The sequence below is a fragment of the Labeo rohita genome, chromosome 9, assembly GCF_022985175.1.
Source record: "Labeo rohita strain BAU-BD-2019 chromosome 9, IGBB_LRoh.1.0, whole genome shotgun sequence".
In the NCBI taxonomy this organism is placed as follows: Eukaryota; Metazoa; Chordata; class Actinopteri; order Cypriniformes; family Cyprinidae; genus Labeo; species Labeo rohita.
Genome location: NC_066877.1, coordinates 6,315,659 through 6,342,977, shown reverse-complemented (window position 1 = coordinate 6,342,977; position 27,319 = coordinate 6,315,659). Strand labels below are relative to the sequence as shown.

Here is a 27,319-nt window from a genome sequence, read left to right as displayed (position 1 = left end):
TGTCACATGATTCTTCAGAAATCATTCTAATATGATGATTTATCATCGGTGTTGGAAAACGTTGTGCCTGTGATTCTTTTTTCAGGATTCTTTGATGAAAGTAAAAAGTAAAAAAACAAACAAACAAAAAAAAAAAAAAAAAAAAAAAAAAAAAAAAAATGATTCGCGCTTTTTCTTACAAGTAGTCTTTGCTATCATTTTTTATGAAATCAACACATCCTCTGTGAATAAAAGTATTAATTTTTTTTTCAAATAAAGAAAAAAATTTACTGAAAAAAAATATTACAAAAAATTTACAGTAGTGTATATTGTTAGAAAAGACTTCTATTTTTAAATAAATGCGGTTTTAACATTTTATTCATCAAAGAATCCTACAAAAATATCACAGGGTCCAACAAAATATTAAGCAGCACAACCATTTAACATTGATAATAACTCAGCATATTAGAATGATTTCTGAAGGATCATGTGACACTGAAGACTGAAGTAATGATGCTGAAAATTCAACTTTGCATCACAGGAATAAATTAAATTTTAAAGTATATTAAAACAGAAAAACACTATTTTAAATTGCAATAATATTTCACAATATTACAGTTTTTTCTGTATTTTTAATCAAATAAACGCAGCCTCAACAAGCAGAAATTAACATTAAAAATTGTACTGATCCCACTTTTGGATGGCAGTATATAAACTTAACTTTAAAGCATTTGTCACTTGTATTATCCACTCACCCAAAGTTAATTTCAAACATTCAAAAATTATAGAAAAAAATGGCAGATCTTGTGTGTGTAATAGCCTAACAGTATATGCACTTTTCTTTTTTATTGCAAAAAAAAAGCTTTATTATTGAGAATACTGCACAGAAGTTGCATGAGCTACTTAAATTGTGTTTTGTTTTTGACAAAAGTGTTCCAAAACTAGAGCAACATACCGATCTAGACAGTCATGACAGCGAGTAAAAAAAAAATGACAAGCTTTCCTTTAAGCGCAAAAAAACTGCAGTGAGACAATAAGTTTGATACAGGATACTTGTCGCTCAGGGCTTGATAAGTTAGATGTGCCAAACACCTACTACTTGTTGGCAATTTATCATTTACGTTTTGCTATAGCGAGTGTTTTTTGAGGTCTAAACGAAGATATAGGAAACGGCCTGTCTGACCGTTCCTCAGTAAAGTGCAATATTCAGTGTAGTGCACACTAAAGGGCAAGCAGTGAGTAAGAGGTCCACGTGGAAGAGACTGTAGAGACGGTGACTAGTTCAGATGTACTCACTGCAGATGTGTCCTCATTTAGTAATGCACTACCAGTGCGTCACAGTAACCTCCAATGAGTGGACAACGCCAGGAGGAAATTAGAAAATAGAGAAAAGTCCCCTTAGGTAACGTTCAATAGTAAAGCTTACTGCGGGTTTCCTCATTTGGCAAAGGGGGGTTTACTTGTTTAGCAGCTTGTGTTTTTCTGTAAATTGTAGTGAACTTGTTTCTTTATGGATCGTGTGGGTTCTGATCGCGGCGTCTGTTGTAAACAATTCAATTCGCTTTTAAACTCTAGAAAAGCATATTTACAAGTACACCGATTCATTTCAAGCCATTTATGAATAGCTAATTGCACTGAAATAACTGGGAAAACACATGTGTCATAAGAGGGGAATGTGAAAGTTGACTACTTGTTGATGGATTCTTTAACAACAGTAACTAGCTCTGTCTAATTACCAGTGAAATTGTATTTTTAAACCGTCACGGCTGATATCCAAATGTCGTTGCCAAAAATGTGCTGATGTGGGTTGTTCGTTATAATTACCCTGCGATTCTTTTATGTATTTGAGTCATGGAATACCTTGCGATGACCTGGAGCGCTGCTGGAATGCGCGGCTGGTCCCTTCGACAAGTGCAAACATCACCGCCAAGGAGAGGTATGGAGATGACCTAAGCTTTTCTGCAGCCATGGGGATTCCCTAACAAGAAACCAACTCATAAAACCCATCCGTCTTTTGTGCTGCGGCAGGGTGTGAAAGCAAAACGCGGGTAGGCATCAGTGATGGCGCGCCAAAAGCGTGATATGCAGTCTAATCTTAAAGAAAACAAAGTGACGATAAAAAAAGAGAGGTGAAAGCAAGCAAAAAGGTACTCTCGGTCACAGCATGCAATACACACACTTGAACGAACGGCTCTTAGATTACTTCAGTTGTTTCTATGGCGCCCCCTGGATGGCCACGGGTGCACGAGCAATACACAAACACATAAACACATTCCACTGGCTATGCCTCTAGGTTTGGCAGATACATTGCAGATCACTGGAAAGTGACAGGAAACTTCATCGTTTAACGGCTGACAGCTGTCAGTGTGATGGTGATTTACGCTTGCTCCAGAAGCCACTGGAACAGGCTCTTGTGGTCGTTCCTCGTGTCCCCGACCTCTTCCTCAGTGCGACGTTCTTCAAAATATCTCAGAAGAGCCTGCAGGAGGTCGCCGACCCTGAACTCTCTCTCCCTCAGCCTCTGTGCCACGGCTGGCAGCTGGAGACAGAAAAATAAACACGTAAAATTAAATGACAGTTTTGGATGACAGACATCCAGACAGAAGAAAGCCAAAAACGTGATCTAAAATGTAACTGCCTTTTAATTTCTTAACGTAATGCCTTTTTCATTTTACTACTGCCTTAATTTTCCTAGATATTTATGTATTTGCTCTGAAATGTGTACAAACATGTAAAAAATGTAGCAAATATTTAAGTTGAAAAAGTTTCAAGTTCGAATAGTCAAAATTTAAACAGAATTTTTAAAAAATTGCATCAGCGCTAAAAATGTTCACCTACGTTTTTTTCGTTATTCTTTCTTTTTTTTAGTACTAAATAAATGGTTACAAAATATTTTCCTACATTTAAGACGTTTTTCTCTTTTGCTCAACAAAGGCTGCATTTATTTAAACAAAATTATACAAAAAGACAGTAATATTGTGAAATATTAAGTTATTAAGTTAAAATAACTGTTTTGTATTTAAATGTATTTTAAAATGCAATTTATTCCTGTGATGCAAAGCTGAAATTTTATCATCATTACTCCAGATTTCAGCGTCACATGATCCTTCAGAAATCATTAAAATGTGATGATTTGCTGCTTAAGAAATATTTCGTTATTATTATCAATTAAAGTTTTTGTGGAATTGTGGTAAGATTATTATTTTGTAGGATTTTTTGATGAACCGAAAGTTCAAAAGAACAGCATTTATTTGCAATAGAATTTTTCTGTAACATTATAAATGTCTTTACTGTCACTTTTGATCAATTTACAGAATTGAAACATTTATAGACCATGAATGTTTAAATGGTATTATATATATATATATATATATATATATATATATATATATATATGGACTTTAAATGGTTAAATTAAATGTTATTAATCAAAAAACATGTCTAATTAATTAAAATCATGAAACTTATTCAATTTAACAACAATTTACTAAAAGTTTAACAAAAATTATGTGTTTAGTGGCCTATAAAAGTGTTTTTTTTCCTCACTTTATTGTTTTATTGTTATTGTTTTAGCATGTCTAATTACTTAAATGCATTAAAACAACTTTTGTTTTTTCTCCTCCTCAAAAATTCTCTGTTGTGTACTTAAATTTTTCTGGTTATCAAATGAAGGCATAAAACAATGATTTAAACATTGATCTTTTAATTAATGAAAATTAAACACATTTCATTTTTTGGCAAAAAAGGAGTTTTACTATTAAAATTAAACATAGAAGAAATATTCTGTAATTATTTCTTTAAAAATAAAGTTTTCATATATTTTATTATTTATTACTTTTGTCTTCAAGTTAACCAAATTTTATTTTGACGGGCTGCTGTGAATTCCTTTAAACTTCTGTGTGTATATGATATGAGGCTAGTTTTACTCAAATTAAATGGTAAAATGCTCATGAAGTGACTCTCAGAAAGGTAAAACAGTAATTTCAGGTTTTTTTTTTTTTTTTTTTTTGCATCATGGAAATAATGCAAAAAAACTGTTTTTTGCATCACTAAAATCATAGGGCCCTAGTTTAACTTTTGGGGTTGCAATATAATGTATCTGAATATTTCATACAAGTTAATAAGTATTGTGTTGGGGGTAACTCATTACAAGTAACGTGATTTACGTAATCAGATTACTTTTTTCAAGTAACTAGTAATGCATTACTTTTTCATTTACAAGAACATATCTGAGCTGCTTTTTCAAAATGGTAACGGCAGCTATTTTGTTTTCCCATTTAGCTCTCCTGCCTTCATGTTGAGAAAAATCAGGAGAAATTGCAGAGGCGCTGTGTGCGCTTTGTAAACAAGATGGTTACTGTAGGTCTAGACTACAGGCCAGATGAAAAAAGTAACAAAATTTTTTTGCAATGCATTACTTTCATAAAAGGTAACTAATGCAATTCGTTACTTTTTTAGGGAGTAACACGATATTGTAATGCATGACTTTGATACGAAATGTTCTCACCTGCTGCAGCTCCTGGGCTGAGAACTGGCTCAGCTGCATTGAAGACAGATCAGCGATAGAGGCGGCGATCCACTGGAGCACAGCCGTCAGCTGGGGGTCCACGGCTCGACCCTGGACATCTGTACTGACCACCAGCAGAGCTCTTTCTGCCAGCCCGTGTTCCCTCTCCACTCGCACTGCTCCTGCATGGACAAAACACACACATTCAGCCCATACATACACATAAAACCATCACAGTAAAAAGTCTACTTCAGCAAACCATTTCCCACGCTCTTGGAGTTAACTAGGCCAGACACAGAACTCTGCTTGAGCTCATCTGTTGACCCACATGGAGCCGGCCTGACAGTTAGACAACTAGGAACGTGAATAAATACTCTTGTGGCTTCGACAGGGGCGCGCTGAAGGTGCTCGGCCAAGTAAGACCACTTTAAATGAGTGGCAGCACAAAAATAAGGGCTGCAATTAGTCTAACAGTTGAGGTCTAACAACAGACCACAAAATAAACAATAGCACTGGAGGAAAAATACAAAGAACAGATATAGTTTTCATTTACCAACTGAATCCTCTTTGGCCTCAGCTTCCTTCTCTTCAGTGCCGTCACTGTAAGGTAAAAAAAAATATTACAGGTGTAAAACAGTCGTAGTGACAGACTGAAGGGAAAGACACCACAAACCACATGCAGAAGAGAATGACAGGAGCTCCCAGCTTCACTACTGTGTTATATTATTAACCAGTGTTGGGGAAAGTTGCTTTTAAAAATAATGCATTACAATATTGCGTTACTCCATAAATAAAGTATCTAACTGCATTATTTAGTTAATTTTTATGAAAAGTAATGCATTACATAACTTTTGGGTTACTTTTTGTCACCTAGGCTGGGCTTGCTAATTTTTTTAATAACAAAAAACCCAAAAGTTATTTATTTTTGGCAACTGTAAAAGCCCTTTTAGAGCAAAAATGAATTTCACTCAATTTCACAAGAGAGCTGTCAGTCAGTAAATGGGAAAAGAAAGTAACTTGCATTACTTTTTTTTTTTAATTGTTCATTGTACATTGAAAAGTAATGCATTACTTCACTACTTGCTGAAAAAAGTAATCCGATTACACAATAAGAGTTACTTGTAATGCGTTTCCCCCAACACTGTTTATAACCTACACATACTAACAGATATTGATTCCATACTTTATTAAAATATATATATATTTTTTGATGTCTTTAACTGATTTGGGGTGCAGCAAAAAAAAAAAAAAAATCATATTATTAATGCAATCAGAGGAAAAACAGTTTCTACCAATCAATATATTGCTTAATTTAATATCGGCAGATAAATCGGCAGTACATCATAAATATTTGTTGTCCAGCTCTATTTGGATGGGCATTTAGTAGTTAAATTAGTCATTATAGCAGTAAAATCTAGTATATAGTAAAATTAAATCAGCATATAAGAATGATTTCTGAAGGATCACGTGACAGTGAAAAATGGTGTAATTGCTGCTGAAAGTTCAGCTTTGCATCACAGGAATACATTAGATTTTAAAATATACTAAAACAGAAAAAATCTCTTTTAAAATTGTAATGTTGCACAATATTACAGTTTTTTTATTGCCTTTTTAACAAATAAATGCAATCTTGGTGAACATGAAGGACTTTGTTTTTTAGATTTTAATCTTTAATTTTTAATCTTTAAAATAAGTTTAAATATTTAAATCTTATTTTATGCTACTAGCAAAATCACTGCAAATATGAATATCACAAATATTTATTACTTACGCCTCAATAAAAATAAATAAATAAATACAAAAAGTAGGACACCATACTGAATCGGCCTAAACAGTCAACTATTTAACACTTGAAGAGTTCAGATGCAAAAGCCCCGTATTTCTTTAAAATGAGCATTTCTTTCTGGCTACTTTGTATAGGTTTCTATGTAAGTACTGGTACTTCTGATTGGGCTGAGGCTGGAATTTAGTGAGTTTGAAGAAAAAGTATTTGATGGACGTATACTATGTGTCAGGAGCATTCACTCCGTATCATTATCTCATTTTTGACCGAGATGGCTTTTAGCTGGTTTTGCATCTGAACTCTTAACTTATAACTTGCAATATTGTTAAATGAATCAGCAGTATATCATTAATATCTGTTGGCCAGCTCTTATTTGGGTGGCCATTTTCTAGCACAGGTTTAAATGAAATTGATTCTATATCTGTTTCCGTAATGTGCAATACATGCAATTAAAACATTTTTATAACTATCAATTGTGCTTTCTTCAGATATTATTTTTGTGTCTGATGTAATGAATTATAAAAAATCTCTGTTGCTTTTGTATAGATTGAAGGATTAGTTCACTTTCAGAATATAAATTTACTCAACCCCAAGTCATCCAAGATGTTCATGTCTTTCTTTCTTCAGCTGAAAAGAAATTAAGGTTTTTAAGGAAAACATTCCAGGATTTTTCTCCATATAGTGGACTTCAATGGGGATCAAAGGGTTGAAGATCCAAACCGTAGTTTCAATGCAGCTTCAAAGGACTCCACACCAGCGGTTTTCAACTCGAATCCTCGGGGCCCACTGCTCTGCACATTTTGTATGTTTCTGAATCTGACACACTCAGTTGAGTTCATGGATCTTTCTCCCAACGAGCTGATGATCTGAATCAGGTGCGTTAAATGAGGGAGACACACAAAATGTGCAGTGGGCCCTGAGGACTGGAGTTGATCCCAGATGGGTCTTATCTAGCTAAGCGTCTGTCAAATGCTCATCTTGCACTAGCTCAACTTCACACACGACATAGTCACATTGGAAAGGTTATATGTGGCGTAGGTGGAAAATCAACTCAGTTTTTTGCCCTACCCGACCTTTTCGAAATGAAGTACACAAATGAAGATCTAACCGTGTGTGAAGTCGTAGATACGCATTGCATAGCTTATGCAGGACGAGCATTTGTGGTTGCAAAGTATACAATTAAACTTTTTTTTTTTTTGAAATTGAAGTTGCATTGAAACTGCAATTTGGACCTTTAACCCACTGATTCCCACTAAAGTCCTCTATATGGAGAAAAATCCTGTAATGTTTCCCTCAAAAACATTTCTTCTTCGTGACTGCAGAAAGAAAGATACGAACATCTCTGATGACATGGGGATGAATAAATTATCAGGACATCTTTATTCTGGAAGTGAACTAATCCTTAAAGTCATGTTGTAATGCACATGATTCATGTTGTGGACCTGAACTCGTATGGGATTTGGAGGCTGGGACATCCTCTTTCACTCAAACAGGAAGCATGCAATAAGGACAGATTGTTCATTCTTTAGAAAATGCATCATATAACACTTGTGAAGTCAGTGACCCAACTCCCCAACTCCCCGACACTTCCGACACCCACAACTCTACCAACACATTTACAAAGATCCAATTGACTAATCCATCCACTGTATGGAGAACAAAGGGAAGTTTTGTATCTAATAGGTGATATGGGGTAAGTTTTCAGCACTTGCTGATAAAACGTTGCATGACATCATGCAGTAATTAGAGCGGCCCACGCTGACTATGCTATGCCTCTTTCCATAGACCAACCTGTCTGATGGAGAGAAGGACAAATGCTCTTCATAAACCTCGCCTTCTAAACCCAGACTGCTCCAGCTACTGCTGTTTCCATTACTGCTGGGGGGAGAGAAAAAGAAAAAACACTACAAAATCAATTCAAAGCAAATCTAGATAACCTACCAAAAGCTTTTTTTCCACAATATTTGATATTTACCTTGATATTAATATATTTGTTATGAAAAAATGTAAGGAGTGATCTTTTCAAATTCAGAAGAATCATAATTTCAACAAACACCAACTGTAGCCATTATAGTTTTTAAGACGTAAAAACAAAGTAAAAAGTTAGTTAAAAGCTTTTTACATTTTAATGCAAACAAATAGATTGATCAGAGCTAAAAGTTGAAGACATGAAAAAAACTTCATCTACCATCATCTATATTTGGACACAGTGATGATTTATGCAGTATACAGTGATATATTAATGGCTGGTTACTCTAGAAACACTGCCTCAAGCTGACAACCACACCTTTCACAAATATTTTGATACATATTCATGGTATCTTGGGTTGTTCAAAACAAAAAACGGCTCATACGTTCTAACTTTTAGTGTCTTGGGAGAAATTAAGCGTTGATAGAAATTGCTTCCATTGAATCACTGCAGCAAAAAACACTGCAAAACAATGCCTGCCTTTGAAAGACAATACCGTGTGAGTCAGCTGTCATCTTTCGAAGCCAAAGACAGTTACATTTTTCGGAGAACGAAAACAATATCCTTAAATGCTCATCTGTGGACAAGGCCCTAGGTGTTTCTTAGCAATTTGGAAAATGGTGAGAAAAATCAGCATCTCTGGCTTTAAAGAAATTGTAGAATGGTTTGTGTATAAAAGAAGGAAAAAGAACAATAAACTTTCTTCAGCAATAATGAGTCATACAGTAGGTTCTCGTATTCCAAAACCTAAAATGATAAAACTCAGACTAAACATGTGAAAAGAGTCAAAATACCTCTGCTGAAAACCAAACACGCCTACAAATGGCATGAAAAACGCAGTAAAAGACAGCAATACAACCTAAAGATTTAACACTATATACACAATGTGTCAAGATTTTTAATGTTTTTTTTTTAAAAGAAGTCTCTTCTGCTCACCAAGCCTGCATTTATTTGATCCAAAGTATAGCAAAAACAGTACAATTCTGAACTATTTTTACTATTTAAAATAACTGCTTTGTATTTGAATATATTTTAAAATGTAATTTATAGAAATGAACACTTTTATTTAGCAAGGATCCTTTAAAAATTGATCAAAAGTGATGATAATGTTACAAAATATTTCTATTTCAGATAAATTCTTCTGAACCCTCTATTAATCTAAGAAACCTCTACATAATAATAATTTTCTTTTTGCCATATTTTGGATCAAATAAATGGAGACTTGGTGAGGAACTGATTTAAAAACATTAAAAATCTTACTGTTCAAAAACTTTTAACTGGTAGTGTACTTCACAAATTCAGTCTTAGCTCTTCTAACGCAAATCTGTTTGCAATAAGGTCATTGTAAATGTATTCATTTAAAAAAAAGCAAAGTGAACTTGGGTGTGGTATTAGCCAGCCAGCAATGCTTCATTTAGTGTTTAAATGAACCATTCTATATCTTGCAAGTGTGGTGGAACTTGTTCACCTGTCACTTAGATGGTGAAAGCTGCTGCTCTCATCTGGGTGGTCTTCTTCAAAACTCAGATTGGACCAACTACCGAGACTGTCATCACCGACGCTCAAACTGAGCTGCTGACTCACTGTTGACTCGGTCACATTGATGCCTTCTCTCCTAGAGGTACTGAAACACACATCAAAGTCATTAATAAGCCACTACAAAAAAAGTTTCAAAATCTAGGAAATCCACTTATCGTGAGCAACCAATGAGCAATTTTAAGTGATAGGCTGTATGTGTGATTCTGTAAAAGCTGTGTCACTGTACCCAAGATTGACGGTTTGGCAGACGTTGGACAATGCGGATGTCATAATCTCTGTGGTGAGACTTTCTGCAAAGCTTGCGCCATCATGACCAATCCCACTGTCTGCATTCAGACTGGTGCAGCTCAGTTCCTTCTTGGCTTTCTCAATGGCACTAGACACCATTTCCTCAGCAAAAGCAGCTCTTTTTTCCAAATCAATGTGTATTCTAGGTATTTCCAGGCCGGTCACTGCATCGGATTCTTGTTGCCTCCTTATTTTCAGTCCCTGGAAACCGTGACGACTGTCTCTGCTGCAAAACAGGCACTCTCGACCTTGGCAGTATCGACAGGCTTCGTACGCCTCAGCCAGCTTTTCTGTGAAAGAATTGCGCTCAAGCGCCCTCCTGTCCCCAGCTGCCTGAACGCATCCTGGCCCCAGCGTCATTTCCAAAGTGTCATCAACAATTTTCCTGGCATAGTGTTCAATCACTTGCATTACACCGTTGTTGCTTTTCCCATCGTTTAAGCTGCTCGTACTATGGTACAGCCTGTTAGTTTCCGTGTAAGGTAAAAGAGAGCATGAAAATGTATTTTTCATGAGATTCTCTGGCACGTCCTCGACTGTGGATTTCCTGTAGAGGCAAGAATCGGTGAGCGATTTTGGCAGTCTAACTGAGCTCATTCTCAGCTTTCTCGTAACATCACACGTGATGTTGTAGGCCAGAGACTCTGCGAAGTTTACAAGCTCTACATATTCATTACTGCTCATGTCTTGGCCGTCTTGACAAGCACAAGGCAGAGATTCACAAGAGGATCCATCTTTTCCATCAGTGTGGGATGACTTGGATATGGGAATCTGAGAAACATCAGGACTACGATCATTGTGCAAACGCCTAGAGGAGTGAAGCCTCAACGGCGATCTCTGTTTTATTTTTCGTGCCGCGTGAGCCAGGCCAGATTTAATAGATCGATATGCCAAGCGAGTGGCGTACTGATCCAAAATAAGCTCTCGGTTGCCTCCTTCTTTCTTGAGGACCTTAATGAGGTATCCCGCATATTCGTCAGTGACGCTCTCGCAACTTGGATACTCTGATGACATCCCACTTGAACCCACTTGGGCATCACCAGACCACTGGCAAGTCAAACTTCCTAAAAGGCCTTCTCCACTCTGACGCTTGTCTGCAGAGTTTACAGATCCTCTTTTGATCGTTTTATGACGACAATGGCTCGAACTCATCATCTTTTTGACATCATTGATGACTTCTCCAGCAACTTCTCCAGCATACGTCCACAAAGAGTTTAAAGTCTGCTCTGAGAACTGAGCGCTATGCAAGGCAACACTGCCTTTGCTTTCATCACCCGCTGGCTTCTTTACATCTCCGAGACTTATGGTGTCCATCTCAGTGGCCATTGAAACAATGTGGCATGCTAAACGCTCTGCATAATGGAGAGCGCTCCTTTCGATCATTCTGCTTCTGACGTTGGGACTCAGCTCTGCCTGGCAGTTTCTAGAGTGAGGACCATCATCCTGGTCCTCCTCCTCGTCTTCATTGCTGACAGCTTCTTCAGAAAGAGACCTAATGAGTTTTAGCATGAAATCTGCCTTGTCTGAAACTGAACCTTCTTCTTTGGTGTCGGAGGCAGGCGGGTAATAAGGGGTGGGTGGAGGAGTCGCGGGAGAAAATTCTTTTGCGAGTGTACCTTTGAGCTTCTTTGAGAACTGTCTGATCTGTTTCTCATTGTACTGGTCGGATGGCTGCTGGGGACTTGAGGGTGGAGTGCTAGGGACTTCAGTTGATTTTGTTCCAGAGTTGCTGCTTGGAAAATCCTCTGCACTAACTTTTCTACCACCACATGAGGCTACTTCAAAACTTGGCACTTCCAAAGTGTCCATTCTCACGACAGAACGGACCTCCGGGGTGATCTTGGAGACTGGACGTATATTTCTGTAGGATGGGTCACAAGAGCCCTTTGACACCAAGTGAAAGGGAACCTGAGAGGAACCTCTCAGATCTTGCGATTTAACAACTCCATGGCTTGGAGTAGATATGCGAGCTGCTATCGTTTTGCTCAAAAAGTCTGCGCAATCCTCAACTTTCTTCTTCACTTTTGTTGAAGAATGCATTAGATCGAATGCCTCGCCTACTATAGTGTCCACCATATTCCCGGAGAAGCTCTGAAAAGTCTTTCCAATCGAGGGTTTGCCAGAATCATTTTCACCGGATGGATTGCCAACAAGTTCCTCACCACTGGCATCCTGGGTTCTTGCAGGACCTGGTGATGATTCAGTCTGAGTTGCTTCAGAGGTATCGGAAGTTGAGGATGCCACTTCCCCTTGGCAACAAATGGTTCTTTTAGGACTTGTCTGACATACGTGCCCAATACTGGATTTATACTGAGAAGGTTCGTCTGAGTTGTGCACATGGGATATGACCTTGCCAGCCACAGGAACTGGAACACAACTGGCCATACCGGACACGCAATACAAGGCTTTCTTCACCGTGCAACCGTCCTGCTCTTGATTTGTAGCCTCTACGACAGCCTGAGATCCAAGATAGCTAGTTTGGGCACTGCAGGTTTTTGTGATGAGAGAACTATCTTCCGCACTCACGTAGCAAATGTTGTCGACTGACACACTGATAGCTGCCTGTGTAGTGAAAGTCACATCAGCTTGTGAGAGCTCTATAAAAGCCTCTTGGAGAACAGACTCTGACAGGTCAGAGGCGTAGGACGATACCACTTCCTCCTCTTGCTCAAACGACCAGTCGCTTGGTGTAAGTGGCGTCGAGGGATGTGAAAACTGGCAAACCTCCATAATACCCTCGAACACTAACTCCTCAGCAAGATCTGCGGCGAAACGTGTGACTGTGTTGTTGAAAATTTGCTTTTTCACAAAGAGAAACTCTTTGAGGGCTCCGGAAATGGCTTCGCCTACTAGGAAATTGGCTAGGCCGTTTATGGCACGCTCTTTTAACACAAATGCATGGCGCATACCTATCTCATGAAAGGCCATCTGAAATACTGAAGAAGTCAGCCTTGCAGCCAAATGGCAAAGCGTAGTGGTACAGGAGGACACACCTTTCTGCAAGTCCCTTAAGGCACTTCCAAGGCTCATTTCAACCAAGTCTGTAGCAAACTTCTGAATCCCATCCTTAAGAGACTGTGATTGGGATTTGGTGATGGTGACTGTCTCCTGGATGTCTGAAAGCTTCATTAGATGCCCATTAGTGTTTTTGAACTCCTTATGACACACGCAGCTCAAGTTCTTATTAATGTTAAAATCAACAGGGGAGGAGTACCCACAGACTGATCCAAGGATTTCTTTTGATAGGTTGTTGGCAAAATCAGAGTACGTTTTGTACAGCGAGCAAAGGTCCTGTGGTTTACGCAATTCTGAGCCATCTCCATCTGCCTTCCAAAAATACTCTAAGGAGCCTCCTTCTCCCAATGGGCTGAATGCAGATGAACGAACCGGACTGAAGAGCGGCCCGCTTTCCTCGCAGGGAGTCCTCGCAGGCCGCGGGGAATCTGGTGAATCAGAGTGAATACTGTACGGTGATCCTGGTTTAAGCGGAGTTGGTTTCTTGACATTGGCTGGAAGAGTCCTATGATCAAACTTGTGAGGGTTCATTGCTGTGGTCGAGCACCCCCTTGATACAAATTTACAACCAGAGTTGTCAACATGCTTCTCTGTTTGACCAGGGTGGGGCTGTTCTTTAAGAACCTTGATGTTGGAATCAAAAGACTGGTCTAGTTCATCAAACTGATCAAAGCTGTCGAAAAATTCACTGACTTCTGAGTCAGAGTCTTCTACTCCGTCCTTTAAAACGGGGATCTTGGGAATGTCAAGTTTTGCTTTAAGACTCTTCTGATATCCAACTTCATCCAGGAATATAATAGGGCTGGGACTCGAGCAGTCTGACTCATCTGACTCCGTGAGGGATGTGGAAGTAGCACGTCCCTTTGGAAGACTGCTAAGTGCATACAAGCTCTCTGAAGTTGCAGGCCATGTTGTTGACTTCGGGACTGTTTCTGACACTTTAGCAGCAGCCTTCTCCTTTCGCAATGACTTCCTCGGTATGGAACTTATAATAATGCGAGATCCAGATAAGTCTCTTAAATGAGAAGGGACAGTCTGGGATGCCACATCCCTTTGGTTCCTCTGACTATGGGCACCTGGAAAAGATCAGAGAGCAGTTCATAAGAACAGAAGTCTTATTAACAGTTAATTAAATGCAGAACTAGCAGCTGTTCACAAGCATTTACTTTCAAAGCTTTTAGGGTTGCTAGCTATCAATTCTTTTTATTCAAGATTAAATAAATTTTCAAACAACTGTTCAAACGTTTAGGTCAGTATTAGATATTTTTGAAAGAAATTAATACGTTCAATTCAGCATTAAATTGATCAAAACAGTAAAATATAATATGTGACCCTGGACCACAAAAACAGTCATAAGGGTTAATTTTTTTTTAAAGTTAGATTTATACATCATATGAAAACGGAATAAATATGCTCTCCATTAATGTATGGTTTGTTAGGATGGGACAATATTTGGCAGAGAAAATCTAGAATGAGAGGATGCAAAAAATCTAAATATTGAGAAAATCACCTTTAAAGTTGAAGTTCTTTAGCAATGCACTTTACTAATCAACAATTAAGTTTTGATGTATTTACAGTAAGAAATGTACAAAATGTCTTCATGAAACATGACCTTTACTTAATATCCTAATGATTTTTGGCATAAAAGAAAAATCTATAATTTTGACCTATACAATGTATTTTGGCCATTGCTGCAAATATACCTGTGCTACTTAAGATTGCTTTTGTGGTCCAGGGTCATATATGTTACGGTAGGTTTCTGTTTCAAATAAATGCAGTTCCTCTATTCACCACAGAAACAATTAAATGCATCATGGTTTCCACAAATATATTAAGTAACACAAGTGTTTCAACACTGAAAATAAAATAAGAAATGTTTCTTGAGAAGTAAATCAGGATATTAGACTAATTTCTGAAGGATCATGTGACACTGAAGACAGGATGCTGAAAATTCAGCTTTGCATCACAAAATTAAATTACATTTTAAATTCTATTTTAAATACTATTTTTCTTTTCTTTTAATTTATTTTAAAATAAACTGACCCTCTAACACTAGCATTCTCTATTATTTATTTTTCTATTCTATCTGCTTACTTTATTTATATACATATACATATACATATATATATATATATATATATATATATATATTCTTTCGACTTGTTTTTGTTAATTTATTTAAAAATAAACTGACCCTCTAACACTAGCATTATATTATATATATATATATATATATATATATATATATATATATATGTATATATATATATGTATATATATATAGTTTTTATTTTATTTCTGATCAAATAGCCTTGATTAGCCATTTGAAAGCCTTCTTTCAAAAACATCTTACTGACCACAAACTTTTGAATGGTAGCGCAAATGAAGTAATAAAAAAGGTTTTATTCAAACCAATACTGAAAAAGGAAGTAAACTTGATGACTAATCACCTGTATCATCCTCCTCAAGATGCTCAAAAGCAGTAACAAAGTCCTCTTCGATAGAAGAGACAGATTGATTGGTGTCATCATCCTCAGCTTGGCATGCTTCTGAAGTGCCCCTCTGCAGAACCTGTAACTCCAGTGCATACCTTATCCCAGCTGTGTATCGAGCCAACAACCCCAGCATGCTGCAAACACTTATCTGAGGAGTGGGGCTATGTCTCAATATGCACAAGGCTCTGGAACAGGCCTGAGGGTGAAAAAAAAAAAAAACTGAATTAAAAAAACAAAAATGCTAGGATGGCACGATAAAAGACCTTACGTCATGATACATTCTCAATATAAATGTTATGACAAACTTAATGTTAATCTGGAGGATAAACATAATTCTAAACATAAAGCCTGCAAACTGTCAAACCCTGAACTGACATAATTTCTTGAGAAGTTGTGATTTTTAGGCTTCTCACGGCACTCCTATTTTCCCTGACATGCGTGAAGGAAAGCATGCAATCTCTTGTTATGTCTGAGGAACACTTGTGGTTTTATGTAATGCTCAAAGTCTAAAACTTAATACCATGACTGCCTACCACAAGGTTAGTCCTGTTTAGACCCAATTTCACACAAAATGATACCACAAATTTAGAAACCCAGACGAAACAATGAAGGACACCTGATATCAGAATAATGACAACAGCAAACACGTCCCACTCAAAAGATAAACATACTCTACATTTCAGCATAATATACACAAAACCTACCTGAGAAACACTGTCTTTTCTCTCAAAGGGCCTTTTGGGGTCCTTGAGGAGCAGAATCTCTTCGTCTTTAAGGGTATGTACATGTAGTGATCTAAGCAACTCCATCATCTCAGTGGAAAGGGATGTCAGAGCCTGCACGAAGAAATTAAGAAGGAATAGCATGAAATCTATCTATCTGTCTGTCTATATACAGGATACTTTCATACAATGTTTAAACAGAAGCGGCATAACTATCACGTACCTGTAGAGTAAAGTCTTCCCCCTCAGCGTGACTAGGTAAGCACACATAATGTACCTAGGAAAGAGATCAGTCATGCCATTTATATTAAAGTTACAATGTAGATTACATAAAAACGGTTCATTGATGCTATAGTTAAATGAAATCCGAAACCACTACACATGCTGGTTTTGTGCACATTTAAATGAAGTCACCGTCATTCCTTTCAGTTCAAACGTGTTTTCTTTTTAAAGCAAATTAGGCTAATCTAGTGTAATTAATGCGTGTTTACATTTTCTGTTAATCATGGCTGCACTGCATGTTGATCAAATGGAAAATGATTAAATGACAACCAAGTGATGGAGAAGAGTACATATATAACCAGAAATATATATCTATGTGCACCGATTGCACTTTAACTGCTCAGATATCTAGATTGCAGTGATGGAGACAAGATGTGCAGTCCCAGGAAATACAGTACAGTACCTTTTAGTCTGTTTGCATTATCTGATTTCCTTTAGTTAACAAGACAGACACAGTGTGTGCAAATAAACTACAATATCAGCAGGCACAGTTCACCCCTCACCTCATGAGAATTACAAAGCCACACTGAAAAATGCCAACCTAACAAAAAAGAAAACAAGCCACACTGCAACTGCAATTTCTTTTTTTGAATTTAACAATTCACCCGAGCCTCATGAGATGCGATCATGTATATAATGATGTGAGATGCAACAGTCACACTGCTGAACTGTCCCAGTTGACTCTAACCGCTCTCTTATCGTCAATGTCTGTTGTCATGGAGGCTTTCAAAATTACTCAACTCAAAAAGAGGTCATGAAACATTTAAACTGAAACATCTGTGTGTGTATTATTCCAGCGAAGCCCAAAAAACAGCATTTGTTGCATATTAATGTTAAGTAGCACATTAAAAAAAATTACACTAGTCTCTTGTTTTCCCCCAAAAATAAACAAAGCAGCAAATATTAAGGTTACGGCGAGGCACTAATGGAAATAACTGTGGCCATTTTTGTGGAGAATTTAAAACACAGAAAAGCGCAGCTTACAATTTTATAAAAGCACTAACATTCATTCTTCTGTTGTAGTGTGTGTATTATTTGCGGTGTAAAGTCGTTCGTGTCTTTTTATAGTCATTTTGGGGGTTTATGGTTTTATGTTGTCATAAAATGAAGTTGTTAAATTCAATATTTTTTATGTACTTTACATAAAAAAATGTCAGTAGGTAATTTGCAAATGGGTCAAAGATGAAAAGTTTCAAACATTGAAACAATTAAAGTTTAATCCAGCTTTATTTGTTTTAGTTTTTTTCTGAACATTAGAATTTGTCCTGTTTAATTTAGTTTTTTCTGATCAAAAAATAAGGACAATTTATGATGATTTACAGAAGACACACAAAAATGTTACTCAGTGTAGTAGTACTTCATAGATCAAAAAGTCTTGTCAGGCATATTAAGAACAAGAATCATTAGATGTCATTTAAGGATCACAGTGCAGCACCTAGAAACTAATTAACTGAAACTTCAAATTTTTAACAATCTTTGTCACTATCCATTAAACCACTAGGTTTTATCCATTTGCCAGCTATAAGATTTCAAAAACATAAAATATTATATTGTAAAATTGAAAATAGTACAGGTGGGTTGTTGACGTGACATGGCATTTTCACTGTCCCACAAGATAGAAATGAACATAATTAACGTTGCTGTTATTTAAAATGCTGTAAATCGTTAAACATTTATTTGTCCTACATAGAACTGTTATTAAAAAAGCTGCAGCGCTAATCGATTTTTTTAAATTTTTGAGACAAATATCAAAATTGTCCTTTGGTGTGACTGTCTCATGCACGGTTCAGTAAATTACTTTTACAAATGAAAAAAATAAAATGTTAATAAACACCTCTGGCATAATTGTTCAAGTGTCTATTTAGTAAATGGCAATCTTTTTTTTTTTCATCTATATATTTCTGAAAGTGTAGGAACTTGAGACATTTTGTCTCTGAAAACCACGTCCTCTGGTGTGACACCATATCCTAATTTTAAATCAGCCAATTCCAGAAAATACTTTTATTAGCTAAAGGACCCCATTCGTGGTCATGTTACTGAAACCCATGACATGTGCACATGGTCAATTTTTGTCTCAGAATTTTTCAAATATTGAATCTTTATGGAGCCACTACAAGAGTGTCACATTTGTTGTCCTTTGGTGTGACACCCCTAAATTATATTTTTTAATTAAAAACTGTATGTTAAACTACATAATCATGGAAAATTATGCAAATGTGTCCTGCAAACTACTAATGACCGGTTAGATTGGAATAGCAAGATCATTAATTGACACAAAAAGCTGAAATGTCCTTTGGTGTGACAGAAAATGTCCTCCAGTGTGACGCCTGTACTGTCACACCAGAGGACAAGGTCTCTTTAAGCAGCATTTTAAATAATTAAACAATATTTAACTTTTTTTATTCTTTTTTGATCATTTTCAATGTTCTTAAATGCAATAATTACATTAATGAAATTATTTTCTGATGTTTTTGCAGAAAACTTGTTGAAAAAGAATTGAGGAAGAGAAATTTCTGGAAGAGAGAGGACGCGGAAATATAGACAAAAAATTAACAGGGATCCACCAGAAAGGAGGAGATCCTAAGAGAACGACGCAGAAAGTAAATAAAATCAAAATGATGTCAAAATGAACAGCCATATAGTTTTTGAAAAATGAATTTGCATCTTAATATAGTTTGAATATCAATCATATTTAGCTGTGGGCTAGAAGAGTTTCAGTAACATACTGATTGAAAGAGAAAACATGTTGATATTGTTTGTATCAACGTTAAAACTTTCTTCCTCTTCTGACTTGTTCGAAATTAAATAGAAATACTTTAATAACTATAATTTCTGTCTATTAGTGTGATGTAATGTCCTGTGGTGTGACAGACATTAAACAACCACAGAATTGCTTTTATCTCAAAATATCTTATGATATAAATATGACTCATCTTAAAATGGTATAATTTTCAGCAGTTTTGAACAGATGACAGCAAAGTTTGTCTTGTTGTCAAAGTTTATCTTGAAATTGTCCAACAAGCCATGGCGAAAAAATGCTGTTAATTATAATTTCATATTAAATAAATAACACTATACGAAAAGAAGTGTCTTTTCTCTTATGCGATTTATATATTATTAAGAGATTTTTTTTTGTTAATTTTTGCGATGTCACACCATAGGACAATTTTTTGGTACAATTCAGTAAAAATGTAAAAAAAGAGAAAGAATTGACGAAGTTAGTGACCCTTTAAATTTTCTCAAAGATCAGACCTCACACAACATAAATATGCATTTTTTCTTCAAATATTGCCTTTTACGAAAAAACAAAACAAAAAACAAAACATTTTTTACTGGCTATTTGTCAAATACCCAGGTATTGAATAAGTATGTTGTTTATTTTTTACATAAATATATCTGTTAGGCTAAATGATAACAGAACATTATTTCACATACATTTTGCCTTTTGTCCCTCCACAAGTTATTTGAAATATTTAAGGGGTCATGAACTGAGAAATCAAAATTCCCCTGAGCTGTTGACATATAAGAGCTTGTTGTACTATAAAAACCATCCTGTAAGTTTCAGCCCTCAAAACTTTCTTGTTAATCTAAAAGCAGCTTATAATGAATTATACTGAATATTTTTGCATTGCTTTCTTTCTTATCCCAACGCTAGGAAAGAGTGGATGAACTTTATTCTGAATGAAGTTCAAGGCCCGCATCAGTAAGAATGTGCTCCTTTGTTCACTTAATTTTACTGCAGATTCGTTTACAAACAATGCACAATTCGACACAGGCTTTTTAGAAACGTTAGAACTAAAAGACAATGTTGTGTCCAACTATATTGGATCTGGCAGTAATGTCGCAACACACAAGTGTGAGTAACTGTTTTTATGACGTGGTCACTATTGTTTTGTCTGTTGTTACAGATCGTTTGACATTTGCTGAGTATTTATGTGTTTTTAACCTAAATCACAGCAACATTATCTATGAGGGGTGTCAAAACAGGACAGAAAATAGCCTAATACTTCTAAATGATGATGTATTTTTATGTAAAAACCTTGATAACATTATAAGTGGACCCCAGAGAACAGTACAATATAAAAGGGCAGTTCATGACCCCTTCAAAGTAGACACTTGCATTTATTATGCTTTTTGTGTATATTATAAAATCACTTTCGTAAATGTAATTTTATTGTCTCGTCTTTGACCCTAACACACATATTGTTTATGTCCTGTGGTTACACTATTGAAATGTTTATAGATCAGCTCCATTTACTTCCACTATGCCTCAGTGAAGTCCAAGACTTTTTTTGGTTTTTAAAAAAAACTGAGAAACAAGTAAAAAGTGGGACAAGACTTAGCTTAGCTAGTACTGAACCCATAACATTCCTTTAACCGCAACAAAAATGACTCCTTTGCAATTGCAAGCATGCATATAAATAAACTGCGATCCTTACTTCTGATAGATACTGTGGTTCTTTATTGTGCAGCTCCACTACCACATTGCACAGCTCCTTCTTGTGTTTCAACAGGCTCTTCAAGCATGGGTTCGAGCCCTCACGGATGGTCTGCTCAAACAGACATAAGGCTGGTTGGAAATAGCTTGAGCTTAAAAATGAATGCAATAAAAATGAACCATGGTAGTCAAAATCACACCTCTTTCTTCATGGTGGCACGGCTCTTTAACGGGACTCCTCTGATCCGTGCACAGGCGTCCATGATGTTGCGGTGCTGGACAGGAGGTTCTCCTCTCCTTGAAATGAAAAGAAAATACATTGTGAACATTTTCATTCTAGCTGCCAAAAATGCAATCTAATCTACAGTAGCTATGCTTACATTGCAGATTGATTACAAACCTTTATGTAAACACTTCAACCAATCTTAATGTGAAATTTTGATTGGATCAGAAAGAGTGCTGTAAGCCTAAAATAATAAAATCATGTGCATGTGAACACTTCAGTTTGACTATTTTCTCAATTTAAATGCAATTTTCACAAACGTGACCCTGGTCTTAAGTAGCACGGCAATATTTGTAGCAATAGCCAAAAAATACAATCTATTTTTCTTTTATGCCAAAAATCATTAGGATATTATTTAAAGATCATGTTCCATGAAGATATTTTGTAAATGTCCTACCGTAAGTATATCAAAACTTCAATAAAACTTTTCAATATTTATTTTTTGCACTGTCAAGAGTTCAGATTTTTTAACAAATAGTTGTATCTTTACCAAATATTTTCCTATTCTAACAAACCATACACCAATGGAAAGCTTATTTATTCAGCTTTTAGATTAGGTATAATCTTAATTTCAAAAAATGGACCCTTATGACTGGTTTTGTGGTCTGGGGTCACATATGTGCACTTCCATGACGTGTACGTATACGTACGTTTAAATCATATGAATGTGTGTAAGTTTAAGTTACTAAGTGGTCAGTGGAGGAGACTTCTAACATATATGTCAGCTTTCTTTTTTAGACAAGCCATTGTGGCAAAAATGTGAATATGGGCACTGCACTAGTTTTTTCTTTGGAATAATGCACATGTAAACAATTAAGTGAATCAAATTTCAACATTTACTGTTTATATAAACAGAACTTTTATAACCTGAAATCGACTGGATTTATTTGGTTTGAGGAAATTTAGTGCATGTAAACAGACCTAGTGTAAACAAGGTTTGATCCAAAAAATTTAAGAATTTGCTTAAGCTTTTGGGCCCCATTGATTTTCACTGCATGGCCAAAAAAAGATTTTTCAAAATGTCTTTTGTTGTGCTCTCCAGAAGAGCAAACACTTGGAACAACATGAAGGTGAGTAAATGATGACAATTTTTCATTTTTGAGTCAACTACGCCTTTGAATTGGATTATGGCGATCACATGACTTATGGGTAACATATGGGAATTCCAGCTGCTCCAGTAAGACAGAAACACAGGGGTGAATATGAGAAAACAGAGAAAAATTACCTAAACAGTGAAAGTTGAACAATCCGCACCTTTAGCGCTATACAGCCTACAGCAGGCCAGTTATCTTGGGCCATCTGTGTGTGTGCGGTAGACCAAAATGATTGAAAAATGTAGGTCTAGGCTATACGACGGCCCAATGTCAGGCTGTTATCACATTCTCACATAGCCTGAACCGAAACAGCGTGCAGGAGCAGTGAGATCTTATCTGTGCACTGCAGAAGCTTGCGTGAAAGAAGCAAAGAAGAATTTGAAACAGAATCTGATAAAGTAGAGAAAAGAATAAATAAGAAGCAAGTGTCACATGCAGATAGCTATCTCTCGAGCAGCAGTTTAGGTGAGTATATCCATCTTTCGTTGCGGGTTAATAAGGCCTCAGAGCTAAATCTTCCTACATGCTTGCTCAGACTAATTATAATACATCATTTGTGTACGGACTGACAAATATGTTTGTTCAAGGACTACGAGCTGATGGCATGTTTGTTTTTACTAGAGTGCCACAGTGCACGCCTACTTTTTCTGCGGTCTTGGTTTTGGGAGTATTTTTCCCACTTATTTTTCCCATAGGGATTTTGAAAGGTCTTTGTTAAAAAGTTATAAATCATGAAACAAAGCAGCTATGATGAGAACCACAACACCATACTACAGACTGTGTACGTAACAGCTTTAATGAGGGAAAGAACTACAATCCCATGAAGCACTGCGAATGATAATTGAATGAAAAACAACGGAGAAATACAAAACTAAAATATAAATATAAAACTGACTAAAAGATGTTAAACAGTAATACAGACGCAATAAATTTTATGTTTATTGCAAAATGTGCAAATATATTAGGGTTGTCACGATTCCTTGATTTCAAATAAATCCTAGACTGCAATTTGCCCGCTAAATACCGGAAGTGGTACATTTTTAGACCAAGGCGTTTTCCAAGGCTGCATGATATATTTAACCCATTTCAAAACAGTAATAAAGCATGATGCTATTGTGGATTCACAAACGCTATGATTCAATAGAATAAATATATGCAGGTTTAATACATGCGCATTGTTTACATACATGTTGGTAACACACATGGGTCTCAGAGCGGCTCTGTTCACAGGAAAAGCTGCTCCACACATTTCAATAAAGGCTCAAACCCTCACTCTGAGTTTACATGTTTTGATAAACACACAGAAACTTAAGATAAAAATAAAATAAGGAAAAATAATTTAAATAAAGAACTGTCCCAATATTAAAGATTAAGTGGACATTTGAATTAAATGTTGTTTAGTCAATATTAAACAAGGATTGGATCGCATTGTACAGTGTAAAAACAATCGTCAGGCCGTTGGGGCCCTCTGCAGGCATTTGTTATAATGTGCAATGTACATTAGCTCTATTGTTTTTAATACATTATGCATTTAACAGTTTTGTTAAGTAAAGCCATATTTGCTTTTGATACTTTATTTGAACCAATTATTACCACACTGATTTTATATATGTATTTTAAGTCATTTTAAAGTCTATTGTTCAGTTACGTCTATTTTTACTACCACAAAAAAAAAAAAAATGTATTATAATTATCTGATGACTTGATTAATCGTTCGAATAATCAACTGAATACCAAAAAAAATGGTTAGTGACAGCCCTAATTAAATACAAATATTTAAACTCGCCATTAAATCAAAATTGAAGTTTTTTGGTTTTTAGCATGAATATATAAGCTAGTGTGCTTCATAACAGTAACACAATTCGAATTTACAAAATATAAACATTCACAAACTTACAGTCTCTACCTTCCAATAAGGATCAACGATTTTGATCACCCTGCACTTCAGCTTCTCATCAAACTTTCTGTCCAATCAAATGCTCTCTAGAATCCAAAGAGTCCCGCCACCTACACTATAAATAGACGCTGAAACTATATAATAGTTTGGGATAGGGAACAAATCAGATAATGTAAATATGCTTTCCATTGGGGCTGGTCTTCGCGGCTGTGTACGGCTGCAGCGCACTTGTACGTAGCACGAAGTGGATCATGTGTGCGAGCAGACGCAGATCACATGAATTCTACACAGAATGTCATATTTTATAGTGATATGGATGAGATTGTGGCTGTCATACGCTGTCAACTGTGGCTTTACCAAGCTCAACGGCTCTGGCTCAAGCTAAAATAAACAAAACACTATTAGCCATTTAAAAAAGGGGGCGGGACAGCTCGATATGTGCCACCCTGTCTTCCTGTTTCAGCTGAAATTACGTCAAAAAATAGAATAACGCAGCATGTTTCAAAGCACTTCAGTGGACCTTTAAAGGAGAAGTCCACTTCCAGAATAAAGATTTACAGATAATGTACTCATCCCCTTGTCATCCAAGATGTTCATGTCTTTCTTTCTTCAGTCGTAAAGAAATTATGTTTTTTGAGGAAAACATTTCAGGATTTTTCTCCATATAATGGACTGATATGGTGCCCCGAGTTTAAACTTCCAAAATGCAGTTTAAATGAGGCTTCAAACAATCCCAAATGCGGTTGTAAACGATCCCAGCCGAGAAAGAAGGGTCTTATCTAGCGAAACGATTGGTTATTTTCATAAAAATAATACAATTTATATACTTTTTAATGTCAAAAGCTCGTCTTGTCTGGCCCGGACTCAGTTTTTTTCCGGTTCATGTTAGTGTATGTCGAAAAACTCCCATCTCATGTTCTCCCTCAACTTCAAAATCATCCTACATCGCTGTTTTACCTTTTTTGTTAAGGGTGTTTGATCTTCTTTGCATGTTTACTTGGCAAAGACTGGGTCGGTACTTCTGCAGCGATGTAGGATGATTTTGAAATGATTTTTGAATTAGAGAGAGAAAATACGATTGCAGTTTTTCTACATACCCTAACTGTCCTGAGTCAGAATACACAGAGTTCAGGGAGAGAAAGGCAAGACAAGCGTTTGACATTAAAAAGTATTTTAATTGCATTTTTTAAATGAAAATAACCGATCGTTTTGCTAGATAAGACCCTTCTTCCTTGGCTGGGATTGTTTACAGCCGCATTTGGGATCGTTTGAAGCTGCATTTAAAGTGCATTTTGGAAGTTCTGAATCGGGGCACCATATCAGTCCATTTTATGGAGCAAAATGCAGAAATGTTTTCCTCAAAAAACATAATTTCTTTACGACTGAAGAAAGAAAATCATGAGTACATTATATGTAAATTTTTGTTCTGGAAGTGGACTTCTCCTTTAAGTTCGTCTGGTGCAATTTGCTTGTTGCGATTCTCTGATCGGTGGAAATTTCATTGCAGAATTATGGATCATGTATTGTCTCACCAACATAAAGATAACTTGAAATAATACGGATTGAAGATTTCAACAAAAAAATAAAACACCAAAATAAAAATCATCATCATTTACACACCTTCAAGCTATTCCAGACCTGCACAAGTTTCTTTCTTCAGTTAAACACAAAAGTAGTTCGTTCTCCAAACAGGTGCTGGTAGCCAATGACTTCCATAGTATGAAAAAAAAAAAAAATACTATGGAAGTCAAAGGCTACCAACAATTCTTTCGTTACCAGCATTCCTTAAATGATCTTCTTTCTGAGACAATGATCGCAGAATTTTTACTTTGTGGTAAAATATCCCTTTAAACAGCTTTTTCGACCACAAAAGAAGACATTCTAAGAAATGTCTCAGTGTTTTTTGTCAATACAATGGAAGACAATGGGCATTTCTTCTACAGAAGGAGTAGGGGAAGTGGGGGAACTACCATTTTATCTTAAAGAGGTATGTTGCAACTGGTTGCAGGTTTTTGATGAAGCAGCAGAGCTTGATTTCTACCAGCCCAGAGCATTTCCACAGTACTGAACCTTGCTCAGTGCAGCTAGTCTTTCTGACTAAACCAGCGTTCACACCTGAACGCTGAAATAGGTCAGACTTTGATGCATTTCAGCATGACTGTGTGTGGGTGGGGACTGCAAAGGTAAACATTATTTCTAAGAATTCAGCACAGAAAAAGAGCACCAAGCCTGAACCCCCCAGCGGCGTCTTCATGAGAAAGAGGAGGACATTAACATGAGCAAGTGATGATGGCGCTGGCTGCTGCATGTGATCTGTGCGGAGAGCATCAGCAGGGTCAAATGATTTCCTGAAATCAACAGATGTTTATGAGATCACTGGCTGTTCCCAGCTTATAAGGGGAGTGGCTGTGTGCAAAACTTAATGCACATGATGCGATTCCTGTCATAAGACACTGATTTTAATACTTATCATTTGTAATACTGTCAAGGATGCTTCAAAAACGATCCATCACAATTCTCCAGCTCTGACAGCACCGCCAAACCGCCATTTGACTCCAAAAACACACGTTTTGAAGCGCTCACGACGTCAGTTAATCTGCAATCATGTATATGTCATATCTGATACTTATCTCTCATTTTTGGTTTGATGATTCATTTGTTTTCATTTTCAGGCTTAGCCTGGATAGGCATTATGAGCGTATTATCGCAGATTTTATTTAGGAACAATGCGTTTGAAAGGATTAACAGTAACATGTTTATAGTTAATGCTAAAGCCTGATGATGTCATTACAGACGCAGCTGGCTCGCGCATTAGCATCAGGCCTGTCACAACATCAGTCGTGATCCGCACCTTTGACAACATTCATTGGGTTTGTAACTACTCTGCGATACGGGATGAATGCTGGAAAATGACATACGAATGAAAATGAAGCGCGTCTCACCTTGTAGTGACAGAGCCGTGCAGTGGGCAGCTAGCTGCACTTACGTCCGTTCATTTCATGAAAACAAGACGAGCAGGCGAAAATAA

The 27,319-nt window shown here is 36.5% G+C and overlaps 1 protein-coding gene across 2 annotated transcripts; it reads right to left on the bottom strand.

The window, feature by feature from the left end:
* Nucleotides 1-27,319, bottom strand: akap11 (A kinase (PRKA) anchor protein 11). Of its 2 annotated transcripts, none has more exons than XM_051119183.1 (12): nucleotides 27,234-27,319; nucleotides 21,218-21,314; nucleotides 21,019-21,129; nucleotides 16,521-16,574; nucleotides 16,280-16,411; nucleotides 15,531-15,771; nucleotides 10,004-14,156; nucleotides 9,707-9,862; nucleotides 8,061-8,147; nucleotides 5,040-5,086; nucleotides 4,487-4,668; nucleotides 1-2,518 (listed from the first exon to the last, which is right to left on the bottom strand). In XM_051119183.1, the coding sequence occupies exons 2-12, from the start codon at nucleotides 21,278-21,280 to the stop codon at nucleotides 2,357-2,359; spliced, it is 5,388 nt and encodes a 1,795-aa protein (XP_050975140.1). In that variant the 5' UTR covers nucleotides 21,281-21,314; nucleotides 27,234-27,319; the 3' UTR covers nucleotides 1-2,356. The 2 variants fall into 2 exon arrangements, with proteins under 2 accessions (XP_050975140.1, XP_050975141.1); XM_051119184.1 differs by having other exon boundaries at nucleotides 8,061-8,144.

Excerpts from the sequence above, each read along its gene's own strand:
- akap11 (XM_051119183.1), bottom strand. The coding sequence starts at position 21,280 with ATGGACGCCTGTGCACGGATCAGAGGAGTCCCGTTAAAGAGCCGTGCC. Across the intron at positions 14,157-15,530 it reads TCTTGAGGAGGATGATACAG|GTGCCCATAGTCAGAGGAAC; the intron begins GTGATTAGTCAT and ends GATCTTTTCCAG. Across the intron at positions 9,863-10,003 it reads TGCCAAACCGTCAATCTTGG|TACCTCTAGGAGAGAAGGCA; the intron begins GTACAGTGACAC and ends TGTGTGTTTCAG.